Source organism: Oryctolagus cuniculus, chromosome 4 (genome assembly GCF_964237555.1).
Source record: "Oryctolagus cuniculus chromosome 4, mOryCun1.1, whole genome shotgun sequence".
Lineage (NCBI taxonomy): Eukaryota > Metazoa > Chordata > Mammalia > Lagomorpha > Leporidae > Oryctolagus > Oryctolagus cuniculus.
The window spans coordinates 78,879,766-78,906,533 of NC_091435.1; the positions used below are offsets into that span (position 1 = coordinate 78,879,766).

The 26,768-nt window shown below is 44.3% G+C and overlaps 2 protein-coding genes across 3 annotated transcripts in view; one reads left to right on the plus strand and one right to left on the minus strand.

The window, feature by feature from the left end:
* PARP14 (poly(ADP-ribose) polymerase family member 14) overlaps positions 1–8,339 on the plus strand; it is a 51,259-nt gene extending 42,920 nt beyond the window's left edge. Inside the window, exons 16-17 of the mRNA XM_017347053.3 lie at positions 5,902–6,076; positions 6,392–8,339. Coding sequence (XP_017202542.3) covers positions 5,902–6,076; positions 6,392–6,678 — 462 coding nt within the window. The 3' untranslated portion in view covers positions 6,679–8,339. The remainder of the gene's footprint in view (positions 1–5,901; positions 6,077–6,391) is intronic.
* Positions 8,340–10,960: 2,621 nt separating this feature from the next.
* The window catches only part of HSPBAP1 (HSPB1 associated protein 1), a 55,701-nt gene continuing 39,893 nt past the window's right edge, over positions 10,961–26,768 (minus strand). For both annotated transcript variants that reach the window (XM_002716812.5, XM_008266837.4), the window contains 5 exons: positions 23,666–23,802; positions 18,866–19,037; positions 15,681–15,764; positions 11,710–11,820; positions 10,961–11,583 (listed from right to left, as the gene is read on the minus strand). In XM_002716812.5, the coding sequence (XP_002716858.2) occupies positions 11,047–11,583; positions 11,710–11,820; positions 15,681–15,764; positions 18,866–19,037; positions 23,666–23,802 (1,041 nt within the window). In that variant the 3' untranslated portion in view covers positions 10,961–11,046. The remainder of the gene's footprint in view (positions 11,584–11,709; positions 11,821–15,680; positions 15,765–18,865; positions 19,038–23,665; positions 23,803–26,768) is intronic.

Here is a 26,768-nt window from a genome sequence, read left to right on the forward strand (position 1 = left end):
TTGAAGGGACTGAGACTGACTCCTGAGATATTTTTCTTGTGAATCAAGTACTAGAGAATATCCTTATCATCATCCTCATAATAAATTCAGTATCAAATTTTACACCATTAAAAAAAAATCCCTGGGGTGGGCATTTGGCACAGCAGTTGACTCTTCCTGGGATCCCCACATCCCCTGTCATAGCTCCTAAGTTCAAGTCTTGGTTCTGCTCCTGATTCCAGCTTCCTGCTGATGTATGTGCAATCCGAGATGCAGCAGGTGATGGCTTAAGTACTTAAGTACCTAGAAGTAGGTAGCTTTTATGGGTCCTTTGTGGAAGTCCATAATCATGTGAAAACACAACAAGAAAAGTTGTGTGTCATCTTCCATGACTTCTATATCTTATGATAAAGATTTTTTAATATTTCTAACAAAGACCTGGTTGTGGTAGGTATTTGGGGAGTGAACCCGTGGATAGAAGATCTCTCTCTCTCTCTCTCTCTCTCTCTCTGCTGTTCAAATTACTTAAATATTTTTTAAAGGTTGATTCATTTATTTGCAAGGTAGGGTGACAGTGAGAGAGAGACAGAGATCTATCTGCTGGTTCACTCCCTGGTGGCTGCAACACCAGTGTTGAGCCAGGCCAAAGCTAGGAGCCAGGAACTCCATCTGGGTCTCCTATGTGGGTGGCAGGAATTCAAGTATTTAAGCCATGACACACTGATTCCCAAGTGCATTAGTAAGGAGCTGGATCAGAAGCTAAATCCTGGGACTCGAATCAGCACTTCCATGGGGCATGCAGGCATCGCAAGTGGTAACTTCATGCATTGAGCCACGACATCTGTCCCCGTAAAATTTTAAAAACTCTCTAATGTACACTGGTTGAACCAAACCGGTACTGGATTGATTGAAAAGAATTCTCAGGCACTGAGACAATGATCCAAGTGTGCGGCTCCTCAATGGGAAGTTTCCTTCCAACTGTCAATTACAGTCCCCTAGTAGTGCTCCCCCAGCTGTGTGGTGGGACGCCAAGTTCAGGTTGGGCAGGAGTGACTGTCCCAGCTGGTCTGCAGTGTTTGCTTCCATGACTTCTATGTCTTATGATTAAGATTTTTAGTGACCAGAAGTCTTCTGTTTAAATTCAGCAATTTTGCTATGCTTAAATTCTCTTCCTCTTCTTTGCTGAAGCATTTGAAACTGAATCCTCAATATTTTAACACATACTGCTGTACAATAAAGGCATTCTCCTAAATTACAATACTATCTCATTTTTAAAAAGTAGCATTAATTCAATAATACACAATATAGATTCCATATTCAACTTTTCCCAATTGCTCCAAAAAATCTTTCTTAAAGCCACCCCTCCCACGTGCTGTGAGTCCTCATACTGTATTTGATCATTATCCCTCCATCAGCTCTTCCACTGTAGAATGGACTCCTGCATTTCAACAATTATTTTCACGACACTGAAGTTGATAAAGAATTTAAGGCAGTTGTTTTGCCCAGTGTCCCATTTTCTGAGTCTCTCATATCTTTTGTAGGACTCCAAGCCTGTTTTCTTACAGTTTCTTGATTTGCCTGATTCTTCATAGTGCCGTTTAATTTATACCTCTGTGCTCCCAATTTCTGGTGAATGGGGAGTTAAGTTGAAAGATTTGGATAAGTTCACATAAATATTTCTTGCAAGAAACTTCATGAGTAATGTATCACATTAGGAACGCCATATGGTAACGCTGTCCCACTGTTGATGATGCTGTTTGATCATTAGTTAATGTGGTGACCATCACAGCTCTGGATTGAGATCAGTAGGTAATCTAGGATGATGCTTTGTCACTGTGTGAGGATCCTGTTCCCCAATTATCTTCCACACATTGACTTTACCATCCAATGTGACCTTTGCCCAACTCCATTATTTCACTGCTAGTTGCAAAATGATGATCTACTAGTGCTGTCATTCCTCCAATCCTACTGTATCATCTGAAAAGAATAATTTTTCTTTCTTCCTGTATAAAAAGATTCAGCATGATATAATTAATTACAGTGATTCTTCTCCTAGGTGCACAACTTTTCCCACAGTTGCCTGGTGGGAAGTTGGCTTCCACGTCTTTTGATGACACTATTAATCTTTGAGCATTTCTTCACTTTCTGGAAAAGATTTCTATCTTTACCTTGTACTTCCCATGGCCCACGTCTGGAGTCAGACATTTCTCTGAGAAGCCCTGATGCCTTTTTCCCCCCATGATTTTTATGTATTTATTTATTTATTTATTTATTTGAGAGAGAGAGACAGAATGCTCCCCTCTGCTGGTTCACTTTCCAAATGCCTGCAACCTGGGATTATGCCCAAACCAAAGGTGGAAGCCAGGAACTCAATCTGGCTCTTCTATGTGATTGGCAGGAACCCACTGCTTGAGTCATGACCCTTGCCTCCCAGAGTTTACATCAGCATGAAGCTGGAGTCAGGAGCCAGAGCTGAGGATTGAACCCCAATATGGGCTGCAGGTGTCATAACCATTAGGCTAACCACCCGCTCCTGCCCTGATTTCTTTTAGAAGAAAATGGTAGTGAGTAATCAAGAATTGTGCACTTTGCATGCTCACTGCCAAGTAAAGCACTGTTGCCTCCTGACTCTTTCCTGGTGAGAGCCAGGAAAATCATGAGCTCATTTTCACGTTTTCAGTTAAAATTTAATATTATAGATTTTACTTAATATTTTGTCTTTTTTCCTGTACAATAGAAATTTAGGTCCCCAATAATAGTGCACCTTAACTTATTTATATTATCATAAAGTTGTTTCAAAAATCATGATACAAAATTATTAGGCATATTAAAATAGCTATGCCACCTTTGCTTATTGTTAGCACATTGCATATTTTCCATTCTTTTTCTTTTAACCTGTTTATAATTATGTACTTAAGATGTGTCTCTCAATAGCAGCAGACACTCAACTTTTGTTTTTCTTTTACCTTTTATGAAGAACTTAATCTGTTTACTGTACTTGCTGTATGTTTAGGTTTAAATATACCATATTAATCTTTGTTTTCCATTTATTTTTGTTCTTTTTCTGTTACTCCATTTTCACCCTGTTAGATTGTTGGGTATGCATTTATTACAACTCTTGTATTGGTTACATGGGAGATTATAATACAGTGTGCATTAAACTTATTAAACTCTAATGTAAATTGGTGTATTTATCATATCCCAGGAAATGCAATGACCTTTGAATACTTTAAACCCTGCTTTCTCTCTCCTGCTTTTTGTGCTTTTAAAATATATTATAATTCCATGTATATTTAAAGCCCTACTAAATATTTTATTTATACAGCCCTTATTTATATTTACCCTTCTCTCTCACTGTTCTTGCAATCTTTGTATTTCCATTTCTCCATCTGGGATTGTTTTCTATCTGGGTTTTCTAATGAATACCTGGAGTTGAAGTGTTTTAAAAGTTTATTTTTAAAACTTATTTTAGTGTTTTTTTACTCTTTTATAATTGAAAATAAAATAAATATTGAATATATATAAAATTGAAAAACTCATTCATAATTTATCCCATGAGGAATATAAAATCAAATTACTGTAATCAAAAATTACTTGAAATAATTCTTTCCTTTGTGTATTAAATTATAAAAGGGTAAGAAGAAACCTTTCAAAATTTAATGGAAAGACTAAAAAGTTGAAAAGAATTTCAGAACTCTAAGAAAAAATGTTAAAGTCTTTTAAAGATGAGTAAAAAAAAACTCCAAAATTTCAAGTACATGGAAATGAAATTAATATAGGCAGGCTGACTACTAGGAACTTTGCTGTAGGTAAAGAATAAAGAGGGAAAATAATTTTAAAATCATGAATAGATCAATAAAATAGATGACAATATGGAGATGTCTTTTTTACTTAAATTTTTTATTTCTATAAATGGAACAAATTTCATGTATTTCATACATACAGTTTTAAGAACATGATGACACTTCCCACCCCATCCTTCCTCCCTCCCTCACTCTCACCTTTCCTCTTACTTCCTTTCTTATTTTTCTTTTAATTTTTGCAATAATATATTTTTTCTTTGAGAATAAGTTATCATTAAGAATCATCTAAGGAAACAAGCAATGGAGTTGGGCACTTAGGCTTATCTAGAACTTATGAGACATAAGAATATCCTCCACTTAATACACTAAAATGAAATGTATCTTTGAGAACAAGTTTTACAATTAATTCTCATAATACAACTTATTGAGGACAGAGGTCCTGCATGGGAAGTTAGTGCACAGTGACTCCTGTTGTTAATTTAACAATTAACACTCTTATGTATGATGTCAGTGATCACCCAAGGCTTTTGACATGAGATGCCTAGGCTATGGAAGCCTTTTGCGTCCACAAACTCCATCAGTATTTAGACCAGGCCATAAGCAAAGTGGAAGTTCTCTCCTCCCTTCAGAGAAAAGTACCTCCTTTTTTGATGACCAGTTCTTTCCACTGGGATCTCACCCACAGAGGTCCTTTATGAAGGACACATTTTGCCACAATGTCTTGGCTTTCCATGCCTGAAATGCTCTCACAGGCTTTTAAACCAGACAGAATGCCTTAAGAGCTGATTCTGAGGTCAGAGTGCTACTTTAAGCAACTGTCATTCTATTGAGTCTGCTGTATGTACTGCTTCCCATGTATGAGCATTCACTCATTTTTAATTCTATCTATTATTATTACCAAACACTTAATCCTATCTGTATGATCACTTTAACACTTAATCTTATCTATATGATCACTTTAACACTTAATCCTATCTATATGATCACTTTAACACTTAAAATGCTTTTTTTTTTTTTTTTAACCACCCACTTATGGGGATTTGGCATCCCATAGCAAGTTTTTAAACTGCACCCTTAGAAGTAAGTCCATAGGAATGTATGCAGAACTATACAGCTTTACAGTTACAAGCTTCATACACTTCATAATTACAACTTTAGGAACATGGTGATTCTTTATACTGTGCCCACCCTCTCCCCCCACTCCCACCCCCTTCCTTCTCTTATTTTTACTAAGATCTATTTTCAATTAACTTTATACACATATGATTAACTCTATATTAAGTAAAGAGTTTAACAAATAACATGAAAAAAAAATAAAAAGCTGTTCCTCAACAGTCAAGACAAGGGCTGTTCAAAGTCATTGCTTCTCAAAGTATCAATTTCACTTCTACAGATTCTCTGTTCTCCCTGACCTGTGATAACTAATAGGGCACCTAAAAGACTTGTCTTTCTATGAGGGACCCTCACCACTTTTACTCACCCTCACTCTCAGGACAGCCTTATGAAACTGCCACTCTCATTGATTAAGGGAGTTTCCAAGTTTATTTGCCATTCAGGATCCAAGCATTTTTCACCACAGCCCTGGAGGCCAGAGCCCAAAGAATGTGATCAAAGCATGGAGACAGCTTTCCATCAGGATGCAGGTCCCACTCTTCTGACTGGATCAGACATTACTTTTCCATTAAATAATCTCCCACTATTAGAACATGGCTAGGTCAACCACTGTCCCAGAAAGACTTGACAGCAAGAGGCAATGGACCAAGTGGGACAAAGACACCAACAGGAGCAGTTATTAGCACACAAAAAACAGGAGTTATAAGGCTGGGTTGGCAGAGTTCATATAATGAACACTTAAGATCTTTTGCCTATTTTCATATGGTACATGATAGATGTTAAAATTTAACATGATAGATGCTCAAAATTAAACCAATATTTATCCCCATGTCTACTTTTATTTAACACTGGACCTAAAATATTTCTGAATGCAGAAATCTGCCATCTGACACTGAATTTGCTATTTACTGTAAAGTCTATTTATGAAAAAATAGCGATTGTCTTTCATTTGCTGTATCTTGGCAAGTGCTCTTGGCACTGGCAGAATATTTTTATTAATTTGCAGATTGAGAGGATACAGAATCCATATCTCTGGAATAGTTACCAGGTAAAGAAAAAAGCCATGGATTCCAAGAATGGCCAGACGAACAATGAGAAGCTCCTCTTCCATGGGACAGATGCTGACTCCTTGCCACATGTCAATGGGAATGGCTTTAACCGCAGTTACGCTGGGAAGAACGGTAAGGAAGTGAGGAGTGTGGCTGTTCCCAGGAGGCGTCAGCCGGGAGACCCTGAGCTGGTGAGAGAGAATGTGCACTCCTTGTATCCCCTGTGGTTGGTGGCCTGCTGCAGCCCGAGGTTCAGGGCCAGACTCACTCTACTTCATCTCCACAGGGGACTGAGTGGCCCTGTGAGTGGAAACACTGATTTTTTTTTAAAGATGAAAAACACAGAAAAATTTTATAAGCAGAATTTTAAAAATATTGACCTGTTGGACCCGTGTGCCTGATTATACACTCTACTAGAATTCTTACAAAATTTTTTTCTCTTCACAGCTGTGGCATATGGAAAGGGAACTTACTTCGCTGTCGATGCCAGTTACTCTGCCAATAATACATACTCCAAACCAGACAGAAATGGGAGAAAGCACATGTATTACGTACGAGTACTTACCGGCATCTACACCTGTGGGCAGTCCTCCTACATTGTGCCTCCTCCGAAGAACCCTCAAAATGTGACAGATCTGTACGATTCGGTCACAGACAATGTGAACAACCCAAGTCTGTTTGTGGTCTTCTATGACTACCAGGCGTATCCAGAGTACCTCATTACGTTTAGATGACATCTTGGAACTCACCCTCAAAGCCATTATTCGCCCTGTTACAAAACGAGTTTTAGCTCTACCCCCCTTCACAGTGTTTTCAAAGACTAAAGGAGCCCCCCTGCATTCATTACCACTGAGATCGGACTTTCTTCAGCTTCTCTTTTTGAGAATTTAGATCGGATAATCTAGATACAAGTCTGGGCCCTCAACTGAGGACATCAAATGTGTGGGAAAAGAACAGGTGTCTGTTTTGGGGAAGGAGAGAATTACAAGGCTGCAACCATGCAATTCCAGGTGCTGAAGGAGAGGGCTGGCATCGCGTCAGGATACCACAGGGCTGTGGGCAGCACAGTGTGCTAGCAAGCGGGCTGGCCTGCTGCCTTTGCTGGGGCATGCAGGACGCCTTGTTGACATTTGGTCCTTGGGCTGAGGTCTGTGATGTACAACAGGTGCTCCATAAATGTTTGCTTAATTAAGAATGAAGTAGCCCAGACTCCTATTCAAAGTGTGAATCATCTCTTTGATATACTTGACTTACTGTCACCTTGGCTCAAATCGAAGAGCTTCCCTCACCAGCTAGCCCATGACATGTGCGTGGGAACTCTGTGGCCAGGGCTCTGGGACTGCAGGGGCTGGGATTTCGCTGGTGTTGTCCCATGGAACTGTGCAGGTTCTCAGTGCCTTCTAGAACGTGTCTACTCACTGCTCTCTACTTGCCCCACTGACAACAGAATAGTGCCTATTACACCTTCAATGTGAAACCTCTGATTGTGCTAAGATTAAATGGACTCTAAGGTTATTAAATAGTGTATTTTGGCAGTCTAGCTTTTTGATGATTCTAAAGTTGCCAGTATAAATAAACCAAAAGAATTAAGCAGTCATATTGCTCATTTGCTAAACCTACCCCTGGATGGTAAAGAACAATTGTTTTGTAAGTTTCAGATGCAAACACCATTATTGAGCTCCTAGATCGTACCAAGTAGTATAACAGGTGCATTGACCTGCAGTGTTCCTAACCACCTCCCCACCCCCATCCCCACCCTGCTGTCCTGTGGCTAAGAATTCCATCTGCATTTCAAAGTGTAGGGGGGTCATGCTCAGGGTGCCAGAAGCTTTCTTGCCTGAGGTCACCCTGGCAGGAATCCTCACAGCCGCTGGCACTGAATCTTGATCCCTGTAAGGTGGGGAACACTACTGCAGGTGGCCTCTGGATTCAGACAGCCTGTGGATGCCCCCAAACTGCCAGAGTTTTTTTCCTTCTGGCTTTTGTTTCCACTGTAGTTTCTTCAGCTGAGGCGCTTTGGGCCAAGAAAACTGACGCAGAGCCAGCCCAGGTGGCTCATTCCGCGGCTACTACTATCTGCTGCTGCTTCAACGACACAGGGGTCTCCGAATTCCTTTTGCTGTTACTGTTCTTCAAGCGGGTGGGCAACCACTTTTTATTGCTTAGGAGTGGTTTCCTAGCCGCTGGTATCAAGGACAGTGAGTGTAAGAAATGAATAACAAAGGCACCTCTCCTTCGTTTTTGTTCTCCAATGGTTTGCTTAACTCAGGGCAAGGCTGAACATGGTGTGTTGCACTGAAGAATAATGTCAATGAAGTCCATATATGTTACAATCCAAAGAACCATGTCAAATGTTCAGTTCCCCTTTTTCAAATAAAATACTTGAACAATGTCACTTGGAAGTAAATATTTTTATCCTAAAGGGCAAAACAAGGGAGCTTAATGATAAACACATGCCTCTGCTGGAAAAGCAGCAAACAAAAAAAGTCTAACAACTCACAACAAAGTGCGATAGTATCAAGGGATTCTTAGACTCCTGGTGTTTGAAAATTACGGATGGGTGCAGTATAAGGATAGTTTAGCAAATCTGAAGGGCAAACTGACCCCAGGAAGTAGTCCTGACTAAAATATGGCCTCCCACCCTTTTAAAGATTTATTTTATTTATTTGGAAAGTAGATTTAGAGAGAGATGGAGAGATCTCCCATCTGCTGGTTCACTCCCGAAATGGCCACAATGATCCGGGCTGTGCAAGGCTGAAGCAGGAGCAAGGAGCTTCTCCCAGGGGTCCAAGCACTTGGGCCATCCTCTGCTTTCCCAGGCCATAGCAGAGAGATGGATAGGAAATAGAGTAGCTGGGACTCGAACTGGCATCCATCTGGGATGCCAGTGTCACAGGCAGCAGCTTTACGTGCTATGCGACAGTGTTGGTCCCCAAACAACCCCATTTTGAGCCTGGGCAGGTCTTAAACTCGTTTTGTATTTGCATCATCTAGGGGTGTTTGCTGAAACTGAAGTTTTGGTCCCACTCCGAAGGAGTCGGATGGTGTAGTGCTGTGTGGCGCCCAGGAATTCCACTTCCAGCTGGCGCTTCAAAAGGTCCTGACAGCCCTGGCAGCCATAGCCACGGGACTTCCGTGGCTCCCAGGCACTTTGCCTTTGTGGGCCTCATACTACATAAATGATATTAAAAATTGCACTTTGCAACTGTGCTGACTTAAACATGAAAGCAATCAAAGGTGGATTATAATTGTTTTTCTCCGATTTTGAGAGATGGATGTACACAAGGCTGAGCTTGTATCCTCTAACTCCTTTGGTCTCTGGAAGCTCAACGGAGCTCTTTAACAGTTGGCTGCACATACTCTGGCGTGCTCACCTGTAAAGTACAGGATGGCGTGGGGCCCGGCTGCCCCGGTGCTCACAGCCTCCCCCTTTTATTCTCGGTTCTCAGTCCCCCTTTGCAAATAGCCAGAGTCTCTCCCTATATCAAAATCTCTTTCTATGTAACCTCAGGAAATTATCTCCCATCACCGATTACACTTAGAAATCCATTTATGCCACGTCAACTCTCTTCCAGGTCTCTGCATGTCAAAGACTATTACCTTTAATTGAATGAAATGCTTTCTCTCAGGATGGCTTTCAAACTTCTGACTCCCAAGAACAAAGAAGAGAAGTAAGTTTTATACCAGGCTCAGTATACACAGATACAGTGGGAAGGTTTCGTGACATATACTTACCCTGAAATATTTTCCTAAAAAGTTTCACAAAATAATCCCTATACCTGGAATTCACTGAAATTTTCCATATATAATTTGGATATTTACTTTGAGAGTATCATATTCCATTCTTCCCCATACTGATCTTTCCCACTGAAATGATTTTATGACTAACGGGTCCTAGCATGTCAAACATAAAAATAAAATACCTGGAGGAAAGATATGTCTATTTCTTCCATAGGAATAGGTATATCTAGTAAGAGCAGCAGACATCCTCTGCCCCAATGTACTTGAAGGAGTACTGCCAACAAGGACTCTCTCTCTCTTTTTTTTAATCACCTGCTTAGCTACTATTTAATGAACTCTATCATGATCAAGGCTCTGTGAATACCACAGTAATAAGAAGTGCTTACTCCCAGGGAGCTATACCCTGGTTGGGAGAGACAGACAATAGCCAAATAAATAGGTTAAATATGTGGTGATCAGTGCAGGATGGTTGTCCGGGCGGCCCTGGCCTGACCCAGTTCTCAGGAATCATCATCAGTCAGTTCATCTCAAAAAGAGACCTTGTATATCTTTTCTGTTGTGTATCCATTTTAATGTATGGTTACTCAAAGGTCAATGAGCTTTTCTAATTTCCAAATTCTTGCACAGTAATAATAATAGTTACTCTCCGATCTTGCAAATGTACTGAGAGTGGGACCAGTTTCACTAAATCAAGCTTTTAATCATTGTTTCAGGAGTCAGTGCCATGGAGTCTTCACTCCCAGGACTGGTGTTCTGAGTTGTCCCAGCTCCTTCTATAAGGAGGCCTCATATTAAACCCCCATACTTTTCTCCTGATTAGCATATTGCTCTGGGCAGTGACAATTCTGCAGGTGTCAGAAGGGAGACCATCCCTGGTCCATTCAACCAATGGATTAATAAACCCGAGTTGGCAAACTTTTTTTGTACAGGGACAGAGAGTGAATATTTTTGGCTTTCTGGGCCAGGCAGTGTCACCACTCAACTCTGTCACTGTAATCCCAAAGCCACCATAGACAGATGGTCTCACTGTGTTCTGATAACTCTTCATTTATAAAAACAAGCAGCAGGCTATACCTTGGTTGAGGCTGGAGATGACTTCTTGCTGGGAACACTTGGGGTTTACACTTTGGGAGAGGGGGGGAAAGGCAAAGGCACTAAGGAAAGAAGGCTGCCAAACAAGAAGGAGCCCGCGTGGCCCGAGAACACCACACATGAGACATGGCAGTAGACTGAATTTAACTAGGGAATAAATGCACTTACAAACACGAGCAAATGGACCTTTTGCTGCTCTTTTATTTGAAAATCACCTTATTTAAAAATATATTTTTTTAAAATATTATTTAAAAAGTCATCTAACAGAATCACAAATTTCTTCCTTGTAGTAGAAGTTGTGCCACCATCCTGGTCACCTGTGGGTTCACCACGCAGTCCAGCAGGTCGTCAGTAGTCACGAGTGCTGTGGTCACGGCTGCGGTGCTGCTGGAGGCCACGTGTTCCGCAGACACGGTCTCACCTCTGCTCGGCACTTGTTCCCACTTGGTGCCATGCAAATGTCCAAAGCCTTCTCCATCCTTGTCAACAAAGCCTTTACCATCACTTTCTACTACGCCTCCCCTTTCTGACAGTGGTTCTTCGGTTAGCAGTGTGACAGCGACCAAGTTGGGGCCAAAAGGGTCCACTGCCTTCTGTTTTGTGGCTCTGTGTTTGTTCACGTTTGGGCTATATGTTTGTTCTACCTCCACATGGTTGCACGTGTGTAATTCTTCCTTTTTCCTGTGCTTCCCATTTGTTTGCAATGCTTGGCCTTCTATCTCCCTGGATGCTCTATGATGCTCCAGGAAGGCAGACACGGCTCCATTTAAGTAGTGACAATTGACTTCGTGGGATATTTCCTCAACCTAAAGAAAGAGAAAACCCTTTACCATGGTTACGCATGTTCAGTTAAACTGGAAGCCAAACGCTCTGGCCAGGGCTGCCTCAGTGCAGGAAGCAGAGCACTGTGACGACAGCCAGACGCAGCCTACCTCCGTCGGGTTTAACCAGGCCCTGGGGTTGCGAGGGTCCTCTGCGGTTTTCAGGGCGCACACAAGCACGCGGGTGATTGCCTCTTCCACCCGGGCCAGGTGGTCCTCTTCCTAAGTTGGGATAAAAACACATTTCAATCATTTGCCTTTGTGTCTCATGGCTTGACACAGACCACAGAGTCTCTATTTAACTCTGTGTTCCATTCTCTGGCATCAATATAATTTTTGTTTCAGAAGGGATGAGTGCATGCTATTGGCAAACCCATAATTTTGCTGTATTCACTATCATCTACCATCTAGAAGAGTTACAGAATAGCTTACCAGCCAAATCCAGGTATGTATTCTCTGAATCTATCAGATATAAAACCTGGGGTGTTTTCCCCAATCTTCCCCATGCTTTGATATGCTTGCATTTTCTGAAAAACAGTATTGTATATGGAGGAATAATCCCTACATAGTTTGACAAGAAAATCATGTGAGCAATAGGAGGAAAATTCTAATAAGCATGCATGGCTATAAGAATGAGGTGGTTAACCATCTAAACATGGCTTTCTGAAATGTAAATAAGTATAAACTATAGCATGAGTGATAAATTACACCAAAATCAACAACTTCTGTTCACCAAAAAAAATACCATAAAAGAAAAAAACCAAGATGTTTGTAAAACTTATAATTAATGAAAGGTTAATATTCAGATTATACAAATAATCTATGCAAACCAGCAAGACAAATGACTGGATTTTTGTAATGAGCGAAATACATTAAGATAAGCATTTCAGAAAGAGAATCATTTGGCTAATAAGCATATGACCTCTAGGGGAATGCAAATTAAGAAACTTAGGAAACTGATCAAAATGGATCTGACAACTCCAAGTGCAGAGACTCTGAGGGTGGAGTGCTCTGGGGCGAGACGTAGAAAACACACCCTCTGCAGACCAGCAACACCACTCTTACACCACACGTGAGGAGCACCCGCCAGTGGACGTCCAAATGCCGATGAAACACCCAAACAACCCAAACTCGACAAGAAAACGTCAGTGAGTTCCTTTATGACCTGGAAAAGGGAAAAATCTTCCTAACCGCGACTCAAAATCCCAACAATAAAGTTCAACAACACATGCTGTTGGTGAGGCCTTGGAAGAAACAAGTACTCTCATCTTGCAGATGCTTGACGATTCAGCGGTGAAGAAGTGGAATCTAGCAGAACCTCAGAAAACTAAGTATACATTTACTCCCTTTAAGGAATCCCTGAGACTCACTTTAACAAGTTAAAACAGCACGTGCACAGGGTTATTCACCGGCACCGTCTGTAACTGCGAAAGATGAGACTGAACCGAAATATCCAAGTGGATCCTTTTAGAGTCTGGGAGAGGTGGTGGGTACAGGGAGGAAGGGAGACCTCTCTGAGAGATATGTTTTCGTACAGTTGGAAAAGCTGAATGTTTTAAATATTCAAAATATTAAATTATATCACGTCTGGAAAAACCCTTAAAAGTAAAATCAAACTGAAATACATGAACTTTCTGGAACATGAAATTAGCAACACATGAAAAGAGTTCCTTCACAATGACTTCTGAACAAATACTTTGTACCCCCCCCCACACACAAATGAGATATAGTCTAATGATAAGAAGATTTGCAAGGAAATCTTAAACTTTATTTGTAAGCTTCATGGTTAGTAGTGATACCAGAATTGGAATTTTAACTATAAATTTGGCATCATAAAAATGTATTACTAGATAAAGCAAGTAAGTAAACATTTTACTGCTATTAAGGACCCAGATAAGGACTCAGTGTGGGAGATAAAAATGCAGAAACAAATAAGGAAAAAACCCTATAACATTAATTGTGAATTAGAAATATAACAATACTTGTCTATCTGTCTACCTTACATTACACTTTAGCTAAATCATTCCAAGAACCTAGAAACAATGCCACCCCAGTAGCAGTGAGCAGCTTGGAGCCTAGACCTTGGTTTCTAAAGCCATTCCTCATTAAAAGGGAGCAACAATTGGCTTCTGAGTGTGGAGCAGAGGTTTCTTTTTGTACCAGACCCCTAGGACTCACTGAAAGACTCACTACTAAGGATGCAGCAAAAGTGCATCAGGAAGCTTGAAGACATTGCATTAAAGCACAAATGAGACAGAAACTCAGAATTTTAGTCAGGAAAGCTCAGCCAACCAGGGATGACTGTGAAGTGTTGGATTTAGCCTTAAAGAAACAACTTCAGGGGTCGGCATTGTGGCACAGCAGGTAAAGCTGCCACCTATGATGCCAGCATCCCACGTGGGCACCAGTTGAATCCCAGCTGTTCTACTTCCGATGCAGCTCCAAACCAGAAGATGGAAGATCTCTCTCTCTTTCTCTCTGCCCCCTCTTTCTCTTGTAACTCTGCCTTTCAAGTAAATAAAATAAATCTTATTTAAAAAAAAAAAAAAAAAAGAAGAATCAGTGTCACAGGTACAGGACAGGGGACAACCTGACATGACAGCATTGTGTGCAGAAAAGCACCGTTACTTCAGAGCTGAATATGACCCAAATGAGACAAGCTTACTGAACAGGTGAATGCAGTATAATGAACATGACTGAAGAAACTCAGTATCTAATTCATAGGAAGGAGGAATCATGCTCTACCAAATAAGGCCCAGTGCTATTCAGTTTTAGGTGCTAAACATTAAGAGGGCTGTTCTTGACCCAGTAGCTCTCCACCTCACAGCAATTGAGGACTGAGGCTTGACAAGATTAAGAAACTACTTAGGTTAGACAGCTACTAAAGGCCACCTATAATCTAGGTTGGCCTGATTCCAAAGTCTATGTCCACTAAAGGTGGACAGCCTAGAAATTAAAGGTGCTTAAAAAAAAAAAAACATGGAAGAATCTAGAGGTTTTGAACTTGGAGGAAGAAAATTATTTTAGAAGGGAAAAAACCTATACAGTTTAAAAATAATGGATAGGATTACAAGAAGGCAGATGCTGTTTAGCCATGAATGGGCTTCCCTGGGAGGTGACGCATCTTCTAGGTCTACTGCAGACGCCAATCTGGCCCTGGGGGAGGTGGTGGACTCCTCCTTGACATCTGCTCCAGTCCCAGTGCAGCATGCTACAAGCAGATTCTAACGGTGAGTCTACTGGTGTCCCTCCTTACTTTTCACTGAAGCCCCAGGGGCTACAACTCATCTCTTTTCTTAACTCACACGATGCCACTTCCTGTTACGATATCCCATAGATTCTTCCTCTTCCAAAGCCCTTCCATCGCCGGAGGATAGCAGAAACCTGACTGAGGGGAGGGTGCAGCTGCCAGGGGGCTGAGAGAGGCAATCATAGCTTTGGGTTCAGGAGAGGAGAGGCGAGGCGCAATCAGGGCCCCGCGTTAGAGAGGGCACAGGTGCAATCAAAGCTTCTGGCCAAAGACAGCACAGATATAATTAAAGCCTTGGGCTGAAGCGACAGATGTGAGCAAAATGGGCAGCTCTTGGCATTATCATAAATAGAGCCGGCAACCAGGAGTGAGCACAGCATACTGGAGGGAAAGGCCTGTGGGAGAAACAAGGCACAAACCTAGCACTGAGAGGCTGCCTTGAGAAGATGCACGCGTCGAGAGGGAGAATTCTGCAATTGGTAATGGGGACCCTGAACCAAGAAGCAGATATGCCCAGCCCAGATGGTGGGGGACGGACTGGCACCTGGGACACACAGATCCGGCCAAGCTCAACACAATTTTCCTAACAACAATCGTCAAGAGAGAGGCCCCTGCAAGCCAACATCAGGGCCCATTGTGTGTTCTGAGCACAAAGGGAGTGACTCATCACTAAAATCCCTATTTCCAACCTACATATCCGTCAACAGAGGCTAGAACATGTAATTACGATACAGCAAAACAAAGTATTACTAGAGTGTTCTACAAGTTTTGCACAGACTTTGTGTATCTTAAAAGTAGAGATTAGATTTATTTAAAAAAAAAAAAAATGTACCAGCTCAATCCATGAGTTTATACTGACAGTGACAGGATCGATGGATTCCACGTAATGCCACCAGTGCCTGGGAACAAACAGAACCTGGAAACCAAACCAAAAAGCGGTTAGCACAAGAACAGGATATTTCATTGTTATGTCAGAATCAGACTTCACCGAGGCCACTAGGAAAATAAGGAATACAAGTGAACTCACAATAATACAGCCAAAGAAAAGGAAAGCAAAGGGGCTGGTGCCGTGTGCAGCGGGTTAAGCCATGGCCTGGGATGCCGGCATCCCACATGGGTGCCAGTTTGAGTGCTGACTGCTCCGTTTCCAACCCTGCTCAATGCTCATGTGCCTGGGAAAGCAGTGGAGGATGGCCCAATTCCTTAGGTCTCTGTACTCACGTAGGAGACCTGCATGGAGTTCCAGGCTCCTAGCTTTGGCTCGGCCTGGCTCAGCCCTGGCCATTGTAGCCATGTGGGGAGTGAACCAGTAGATCTGGGAGTGAACCAGAAGATCTCTCTCTTTCTCTCTGTAACTCTTTCAGATAAATAAGTCTTTTTAAAAAACAAAGGAAAGGGAAAAAGGAAGCAGGAAAACCCCACACTTTTTTTCCTTTTACTCCTTTCTTACTGACAAACTTGCATATCCTACAAAGCATAAACACTTCTTTACTCCCCTTAATCCTAGGCCCTCCCTGCCTGCATCTAAATCTTAGTATAGGATTCTGAAATCCTAATTTTTCTTTCTCTCCAGCACAAAAGTTTTATGTACTTTGAGAAAGGGCACTGCTGAAATTACAGCAGGGTTTCTGTCCCCTCCCAGTTCAAGATCTAGCTAACGAGAAGGCAAAATGCGGAAAAGTGGCCAATCAGTGGACATGTGATGCTGGAGAAGTTCACGGGCAGACAAAGCAGACGTGAACGAGGTCAGGGGCAACCTAAGTGGAGGAAATGTCACTTGAGTGAGAGCTAAGAGGGGATTCTGGCAGAGAAAAGAACAAGGCCACACCTGGAAGGAGAGGTGGGGCAGGCCACCGAGGCAGGGCTGTGCAGGGGTATCCAGCAGTCAGGCTCACCACCACCATGGCGGAAGTACCAGGAGACAAGTGAAAGGCTGCCATTAGTGGGGGTCATCGGGGGGCCCTGAGTTCAGAAGACAGAATCTGGACTTCATCCTGTGGCATTAGAAGTCTCACAGGAACTGAGTAGGGGCTGTTTAAAATAGTGGCATTAAGAGAGATTCTTGCAATGCTCCAATTATTAACTGTTAACATTAAGGAGGAAGGCAGAGTAAAGAACAGAAATGGGCAGAGTGAAGAAGGCAGGCACCCAGCCAGATTCAGTGAGAGACTTCCTCTGGAAGCAGGTGCAGCAATCCTGGAGATGATATGAAGCTTTCAGGCTTCAAATTTAGCAAAGTAGGTGCACTTAGTTCTGAACAAGGCGGGTCTGAGACGGGAAAAGAATGCCCGTTAGGAGAACTGGGCATTAAAATAGCCACTAGATGTAGTCACTAGGAAGTAACGAACATCCTATCATGGAGTACAGTTTCAGGAAAGTGGTGAGACAGGGAACAGAATTAAGGAATGGACAGGACGTAAGAAAAACTCGTATAATAGATAAAACCACTCATCCGAACTTGGCTGTAAAGATAGAAGAAAAAAGTTACAACCACTGCACATCCACTTGAATGGTTATAAGGATAATGATTTTTTAAAAAAAGGACAGCAGGGACAGGCATTTGGCCTGGAGGTTAAGACAGACCTGGCTGTCCTGCTCGCCTCTGGCTCCTGATTTCAGCTGGAGGGCAGTGGTGATGAGTCAAGTCATTGGGTGCCTGCCACCCACACAGGAGGCCTGGATCAAGTCCTTGGTTGCTGGCTTCAGGCCCCAGCTGTTGCAGGCATTTAGAGAGTGAATCAGTGGATGGGAGCACGTGTGCATTCTCTCTCTCTCAAATTAACAAAAATAACAATTTTTAAAGGAAAATGACAGATGTTGGAAGGATGTAAAGAAAATGGAAGCCTGATGCATCACTGGTGGAATATAAAAATGGTATAGTCACTGTGGAAAATGGACAACAGAATTCACTTGTGACCCAGCAATGCCACTCCTAAGTATACATACAAGAGAACTGAAAACACAGACTCAAACACACACTTGTACAGGAATGTTCACAGCAGCATTATTCATGACAGCCAAAAAGTAGAAACAACCCAAACGTCCACCAGCTAAGGAATGGATAAACAAATGTCTCACAGTTCCATCCAATGGAACATTCTTCGGCCACACAAAGAAATGAAGTACTGATAATATGCTACAATATGAATGACCCATGAAAGTACTGTGCTATGTAGAAGTCAGACAAAAAAGGCCACATATTTTAAGTGAAATGTGCAGAATGGACAAATCTAGAGAGAAAACAGATTCATGGTGCTTGGAGCCTGGGGATGCATCGGGAGTGACTACTTGGGGGCTGAGGCAATCCAGTCAGGTCAGATCGTCTGAGCTGAGCAGGTCAGATTGTGGGTCCTGAGCAGGACGCAAGCAGGCAGTCTGTGAGGAGGAGGCAGTGGAAGGAAGACGGGCAGAGGAGTCGCAGGGAATCCAGGCTCCTTAAGAGACTAAGAAAATCTTTCAAATTATTAATAAAGTGTCGGACAGCAAGGACCAATGTTATAAAACAAACTGTCTCCACCTGGCAGCGCGTGAAGCACAGCACCCTGGAAAGTGTATTGGAAATGGTCCTTTATGACAGCAATGTCCATCCTTGCTTAAAAGCGACCGCCCTTGATTCCTTCGGTTGTGTCGGCCGTGTCGGCCACTACCTGGACGCATTCAACCTGCATGTAACCACGTGGTTTTGGTTCTATCGTAGTTGAACAGACAGTAACTGTGGATCAGGATTCCAGCGGTGCTCTGTTACCCTGTCTGGGCACGTTCTCTTAATCTGAATGCAAAGGGCTTATGTGCTCATTGTTCCTCTAAACCCATTCTCTTCACCAGTAGGAGGAGCTGTGCTGCCTCTTCCCATCTCCTTTCCAGAACCTGCGAGGGGAGGGGTGTGTGTCTGAAGCTACAGCTGGGGAAGGAAACCGTTCTGAGTTAGAGGGGTGGTTGGGGGTACACAACAAAGAATGTGAGCAAGTTACAGCTGTGGTGTCCACTGGTGGGCAACCTGTTTTAAAGCGCCGTTACCTGTCCTGGGCTCAGCGTAACCACATGTCTTTGAGCTTTCTGGAACTGCGGGAAACGCTTTAAATCAGGGTTGACAACATTGACTTTGCTGAACACGCTGGATTCCTCATAAGGGATTCGTGTTGGATAAAGGAAAGGAGTATCTTCAGGAGGGAAGAGGTGCCATATTTTCCTAGTTGAAAAAAAATAAGATAGAAGTCAGTACCCTGAACAAGTATGTTAAGAAGGCAGCCGTTAAGTGGTTGTTTTTACTCATTTAAATCAATGCCAAAGGAATGCAGGCACCTGGCCTGTTCCTCACTCGGTTCTGGATTCCCCTCTGTGGACACCTGGGTACCTCACCACCCGGAGGCAGCTGCTCTCTCTGCTCGGACAGGATCTAGTCTGGAAGACGGCTCTTTCTCGTCACAAACCAGCCTGCCTCCTCAGAAACCTTTTCCATCCCAGCTTACAGACCTGCTCAGAGAAACCCTCCCCTTTGAAATATTCACACTCATGTCAGCCTGAGCAAACCCCATGCTTCCATATCAGAGTTTCCAGACTTCTCGGCTGGGTGGTAAACTCCGTAAGTTAATTATTTGTTGTTAATCCATTACACAGCAGAAACGACTAACAGAGCTGCTGTTGCGGCACGGTGCTTAGGTCATCACTTGGGATGCTCGTATCACATATTGGAAAGCCTGGTTCCGGTCCCAGCTATTCCACTTCTGATCCAGTTCCCTACTAATGCATCCTAGGAGGCAGCAGATGATGGCTCAAGTGCCTGGGTCCCTGCCACCCACAGGGGAGACCCAGGTGAAGTTCCAGGTTCCTGGCTTCTTCAACATTGCCTAGCCCTGGCTGTTGCAGACATTTGGGGAGTGAACCAGTGGATGGAAGATCGATCCATCTCTGCCTTTCAAATGCATACCATTTTTTGAAAACTTTTATTTAATAAATATAAATTTCATAAGTACAACTTTTGGATTATAGCAGTTCTTCCCCCATACCAGCCCTCTCACCCCCAAACCATCCCACCTCCTACTCCCATTCCATTCTTCATTAAGATTCATTTTTAATTATCTTTAAATATAGAAGATCAACTCTATACTAAGTAAAGATTTCAACAGTTAATGCATACAATTTTTAAAAGAAAAGCATGAATAATGCCATGTAACTAAAAGTGATATAGGAATTTTTTTTAAAGATTTATTTATTTATTTGAAATGCAGAGTTACAGAGAAGAGGCAGAGAGGGTGAGAGAGAGGTCTTCCGTCCACTGGTTCACTCCCCAGGTGCTGCAGTGGCTGGAGCTGTGCCAATCTGAAGCCAGGAGCCTCTTCTGGGTCTCCCACGCGGGTGCAGGAGCCCATGGACTTGGGCCATCTCCCAGGCCATAGCAGAGAGCTGGATTGGAAGTAGAGCAGCCAGGTCTTGAACCGGTGCCCATTTGGGATGCTGGCACTGTAGGCGGCGGTTTTACCTGCTACGCCACAGCACTGGCCTCAGTTACAGGGATTTTTAAAATGCGAAAATCCAATCACTTAACTTTTTTTTAAATGGGGGTAATAAATCTTAACTCATAAAACATTAGACATTATCATGCTTTATGTCCATAATGAAGAACGTCTGAGGCAAAGAGAAGAGATGTGGACAGATGAAAGTTTGTAGATGGGCGGGTGTTTGGCGTCACGTGGTATGCTAACATCCCATATCTGAGTGCCTGGGTTCAAGTCCCTGCTTGGCTACCATTCCAGCTTCCTGCTGATGCACCCTGGGAGGCAGCAGGTGATGACACTGTCACCATGTGGGAAACCTGCATGGGGTTTCAGGTTCCTGGCCAGAGCCTGGCCCAGCCCTGGCTCTTCCAGGCATTTGGGAAGTGAACCAGTAGACAGAAGATCTCTCTCTTTTTCTCTCATCTCCCTCTTCTTCTCTCTGTTGCTCTGCCTTTCAAATAAATGAAACTAGAAAGAAAAAAAAAAAGAGAGAAAACAAAAAACTCCCCTTGTTCTAAGGAAAAAAAAAAGCCCCAAAGCCCTCTGGTGACCCCTTGCAGTCACTGGAAATACCCAGTCCTTTCTGAACTGAGGAGTAGTGTCTGTTGTTTTCAAACTAAGAAACAGACATTCAAGCCCCATTTTTGCTTTGGAAATTTGAAGATCTGGAAGGAATAGTGATATGCTTTACTTTTCAAAACTTCATTCTGGCACTGAAAGGCAGCCTCTTGATTTACATAGTGTCACCTTAGAAACCACGCAAGCTCACAACTCATTAGCCTCATCTCAGAGCTCCATCCTCCCGCATCTTGGACCGTCTGGAAGCAGTTTCGGCGTTCGGTATGTTCGGAATTGTAGAGCTAGAGGGACTCTGAAGAGGTCACCAGTCCAACTTCATTTTCCAAGTGGTGGCAGGGAGACTCAGTGGCATGTCACTCATGGGGCTGGTGGTCAGTGGCAGCCCAGAGCCACGCTGCAGACTTGCTGGCTTCTCCAGACCCTGCCCCCACCTGCACCTGCAGCACTGCTTCCAGGGGAAGGGCCGTAACGACACCTGCTCTGGCTGCTGTGCTACGTGTCCTTCTGTCAGATCAGGTGTCGATTGCCACCTCATCCCCTGCTCAAAACCCTCTCCTGGTGACACAAGCTGATAGCACAGACAAGAAGCAGTATTTGGGGCCTGCACTTTGGGGTAGCGGGTAAAGCTGCCACCTGCAGTGCCGGCATCCCATATGGGCACTGGTTCAACTCCCAGCTGCTCCACTTCTGATCCAGCTCTCTGCTATGGCCTGGGAAAGCAGAAGATGGCCCAAGTGCTTGGGCCCCTGCACCAGCAGGGAAGACCTGGAAGAATCTCCTATCTCCTAACCCATGGCTTTCGATAGGCCCACTGCGGCCATTTTGGGAAGTGGATGGAAGATCTTTCTCTCTCTTTATCTCTGTCTCTCTGTAACTCTTTCAAACAAATAAATCTTAAAAAAAAAAAAGAAAAGAAAAGAAAAGCAGTGTTTGCCTGTGAGTCCCCTTGGTCCTCAGTGTACAACCTACACTTGCAGGCTCCCCTGTGTACCCCCACACTTCCCAGGGCCTCTCCACAGCCTCCATTTGTGTCTCCTGAACACTGAGCCGTCTGTCAGAGCCCACTGCAAACGGCAGCTGCCCTAGGAGATCCTCCCCAGTGGTCACAACAGGAACGCGCTGTCTTCTCCAGAGGCTCGGGGCAGGGCGATGGCGGCGCCCGCCTGCGCCCGGGCTGTGAAGTCTCAGGGACGTTCACTCTCCACCTCCTGCAACACCGAAGCACGCGCACTGTGTATTCACTGCAGTGATTCCACTACACAGAGCCATGCGGGCCAGAAAACAGGAAACAGCGCTCAAATAGAGCTACGTCAACTTTTTATCAGCGAAAGAAGCTGGGTTTTTCTGGCCATTTTTTTTTTTTTTTTTTTTTTTGCCAACTCAAATTTCTTTGGCTTTTTCCCAACTTGGAACACATGGAGAAAGTGGCTACTTAAAACTACGCCCTCTCTGACCAAGTTTCAGCTTTCAGACTATGAGGTCCACAGGGCAGAGACCACGCACGCGTGCCTCGAGGCCTGCAGCGATGTGTCTGAGCCGCTCACGGCCCTTTAACAGAGCCCTGCTGAGTCACACAGGTGCCTGCCTTACCGGACTGCACAGCCTGCAGAGCACGGCACCCGGAAACGCACTCACTGCACAGCGCCAGTGGCTCTGGGAACACTCGCGGTCCTTTTGGCGGGTAACGGCTTCGGGGACCTGCACGCGGCCATCTCTGTTTTCCCTCCTGTGCTGCCCTGTAAATGTCCCCAGTGGCCAGGACAGCACACTGTGGCATCATCGATGAGGGCACAACAAGGCTGTGCCTGCGACATCTCAGTGCATCCTCCAGCTGGCACGGACGCTTCAGCTCCCACCTAACTCCAGCACCCAGGCAATAGTGGAGGTGTGGCCCGAGCTAGCTCTTCTCTCTCTTAGGATCCACAGACAGGGGAGAAAAACACTGCCCAAAGGTAACAACTAACTGTACTTTGCCCATAGGTAGGCGCAAACTAAAATTCAGAGCTGAAAGACATGACAAATAACACCCGGTCCAGGATTTTTTCTGGGGCTTTGGAGTGACCACAGAGCCTCCTCCTTCTAACAAGCTATTCTGTTCTTTATATTTCAGGACAGGTGATCCTGCTTTTAAATAGAAGTCCAAAAACTACATGTGTGTATGTTTTAAGATTTATTTATTTACTTACATAAAAGTCAGAGCTACAGACAGCAAGAGCGAGAGAGAGATATCTTCCATCTACTGATTCACTACCCAAAGGCTACAACAGCCAGAGCTGAGCCAGGCCAAAACCAGAAGCCAAGAACTCCATCTGGGTCTCTGATGTGGATAGCAGGGGCCCATGCACTCAGGCCATCTTCTGCTGGATCAGAGGTGGAGCAGCCGGGACACAAACTGGGGCTCACATTGGATACTGGTGTTGCAGGCAGTGGCCAGCACACAAATCTGTGTTTTGATATAAAAATAGCTAAGCAAAGAGCTCTTTTGTTGAACTGGGGCTGGAATCCCAGTATTGTGGGATCAGCTTTCTGAAGATGACTTTGATCATGGCTGAGATTCATGCATGGAAACCATTTCAACTGCTGCCCTCATGTCACAACAGAACCAGCAGTTAAGAGTCTGCCCTGGTGAGGAGGCAGGCGGCCAGGAGCAGTGGAGCAAGGCTGCGGGTCCTGCCACCCACCCAGCACTCATTTCTCTTCCGGTTCTCCCCTCACACCTCCTCCACCCATGCACTCAAGTTACCTTCCTTGTACCTGGAATACTAAGTTGCAACCATAGGAGTCCAGATGGCAGGGTGTGTGGGCTCCCAGTGAGCCAATCCACAAGGTGCTTTCCTGTCCATTTCTTCCAGGAAACCCAAAGTCAGACCACATCACCTCCTGTTTTGAAAGAGTCAGTCCATCAAGAACCAACCAACTCTGCTGTGCGGCAGTGCTGGACATTCCCACTTGCACATCTGTTTCTTAGGACTTGGAATTTTCTCTTATAGAAAATTCTACAGATGGAGGCAGTAACGTTTCCAAAGCGGTTCAAGAAATCTTTTGGACCAATAACAGTCAAATAAGCTCACTAATAGTCATTCACAAAATATTTACCAGCTACTTACAACACGCCGGCAACTGTACTAGAAGCTTGGCATGAGTCAATGAACTAAACAGACAAAAAATGCCCACCCAGATGGAGCTTACACTTTCAAGGCTGGAGACAGACAACAAACACCAGACAAGATTATGCAGACATCACGGGAAGGGTGTTTCAGGCACTGTGGGAATAGTGAGTGCTATTTTAAAATCTCTGGATCTGGCATCTGCAGAAGTCAGAAGGCCATATTCCCTGTGAGCAGTGCAGCTGTTTGTGGGCGTAAAGCAACTCATTAACTTTTTGTACTACAATGACATTAAAAATGCCTTCTTGTGGATTAGGGAGTTATTTAAAATTACCAATTCCATAGGGCAGGTGTTTGGCATAGCTGGGAAAATGCTAGTTAAGGGGCTGGTGTTGTGGATCAGTGGGTTGAGCTACCACCTGCATTGCCAATATCCCATCCAGGTGCTGGTTCATGTCCAAGATGCACCACTTTTGATTCACTTCCCTGCTAATGTGCATTGGAAAGCAGTGGAAGATAAGTGGTTGGGCCCCTGCAACCCACATGGGAGACCTAGATGGAGTTTCTGGCTCTTAGCTTTGGCTTGGCCCAGCCCCAGTCATTGCAGCCATTTAGGGAATGAACCACTGGATGGAAGAAACCTCTCAGGGGCTGGTTCTGTGGCATAGTGGGCTAAGCCTCCGCCTGTGGCACCAGCATCCTGTATGGGTGTCGGTTTGTGTCCTGGCTGCTCCTCTTCCAATCCAGCTCTATGCTATGGCTGGGAAAGCAGTAGAAGATAGCTCAAGTGCTTGGGCCCCTGCACCTGTGTGGGAGACCCAGAGGAAGCTCTTAGCTCCTGGCTTTGGATCAGCCCAGCTCCAGCCATTGAGGTCATTTGAGGAGTGAACCACTAAATGGAAGACCTCTCTCTCTCTCCCCCTCTCTCTCTAACTCTACCTCTCATATAAATAAAATAAAATCTTAAAAAAAAAAAACCTCTCTATATCTCCCCCTCTGCCATTTAAATGAATCAATCTTAAACACACACACACACACACACACACACACACAAGACACCAGTTAAGATACTGTCACCCCATATCAGAGTGCCTGGGTTTGATTCCCGTCTCTAGCTCCTAATTCAACTTTCCACTAATGCAGATCCTGGGAGGCATCAATGATGGCTCAACTGACTGAGTTCCTGCAACCCACGTGGGTGACCTGGGCTGAGTTCCTGACTCCCAGCTCAGGCCTTGGGCCCAGCCCTGAACATTGAGGGCATCTGGAGAGTGAACTGCTAGCAGACAGGAGCTCTTTCCCTCTGCCTGTCAAATTATTATTATTTTTTTAATTTAAAATTATCAATGCCAGAACTTTAGCTCGCACCTAGTAAGTCAGAATCTCCAGGTGCAGGTATCAAAACCCATCTTTTGCAGTGCATGTCCAAAGCTGACTTTTGCTATACTCCCCACAACCATGATCTTGTTGAGTGTAGCACACCTGAGAACAGAGGCAGCACAAGGCTCTGCACTGGAACCTTCCTCACACCTGGTTCTGTAGACAGATCCTGCCCAAGTCAGCTACTGGGAAAAGTCTGTATTTACAGATCTTTAGTGCCACTTGCAGCACTAACCAGGTCAATCATAAAACCAAATCCATGGGATTAAAACACTTCTCAGCTGGAAAAGAAAAAGAAAGTGTTGCTTTATTTTTTTTAATCATGAATTTTCCTTTTCACAAAAAAATTTTAAAAGATTTATTTTTATTTATTTGAAAGGCAGAATGAGAGATACAGAAAGACAGATTAATCTTCTATCTACTGGTTTACTCCGTAAGTGGTTACAACTGCCAGGACTGGGCCAGGTCAAAACCAGGAGCCTGGCTGGCGCCGTGGCTCAATAGGCTAATCCTCCACCTTGCGGCGCCGGCAACCTGGGTTCTAGCCCTGGTCGGGGCGCCGGATTCTGTCCCAGTTGCCCCTCTTCCAGCCCAGCTCTCTGCTGTGGCCAGGGAGTGCAGTGGAGGATGGCCCAAATGCTTGGGCCCTGCACCCCATGGGAGACCAGGATAAGTACCTGGCTCCCGCCATTGGATCAGCACAGCGTGCCGGCCGCAGCAGCCATTGGAGGGTGAACCAATGGCAAAGGAAGACTTTTCTCTTTGTCTCTCTCTCTCACTGTCCACTCTGCCTGTCAAACAACAACAACAACAACAACAAAAAACAAAAAAACAACCAACCAGGAGCCTGGAACTCCATCCGGTCCATCCGGGTCTCCCACATAGGTGGCAGGGGCCCAAGGACTTGGGCCATCTTCCACTGCCTTTCCAGGCACATTAGCAGAGAGCTGGATCGGAAGTGGAGCAGCCAGGACTCAAAACTTACACTGTGATATGGTATGCCAGTGTCACAGCCGATGGCTTAACACTGGCCCCCTGAATTTTCTTTTTGCAGCATCAGGACACCCTGACTATAGTGTGTACCAGGATGGCCCTGGTTTCTGGACTCATCTGAAAGTGGCATCAATTAAAAAGGATGATGTAGGGGCCGGTGCTGTGGTGCAGTGGGTTAACATCCTGGCCTGAAGCACTGGCATCCCATATGGGTGCTGCTTCTTTTCCGATCCAGCTCTCTGCTATGGCCTCGGAATGCAGCAGAGGATGGCCCAAGTCCTTGGGCCCTTGCACTCATGTGGGAGACCCGGAGTAAGCTCCTGGCTTCAGACTGGCACAGCTTTGGCTGTTGTGGCCAATTGGGGA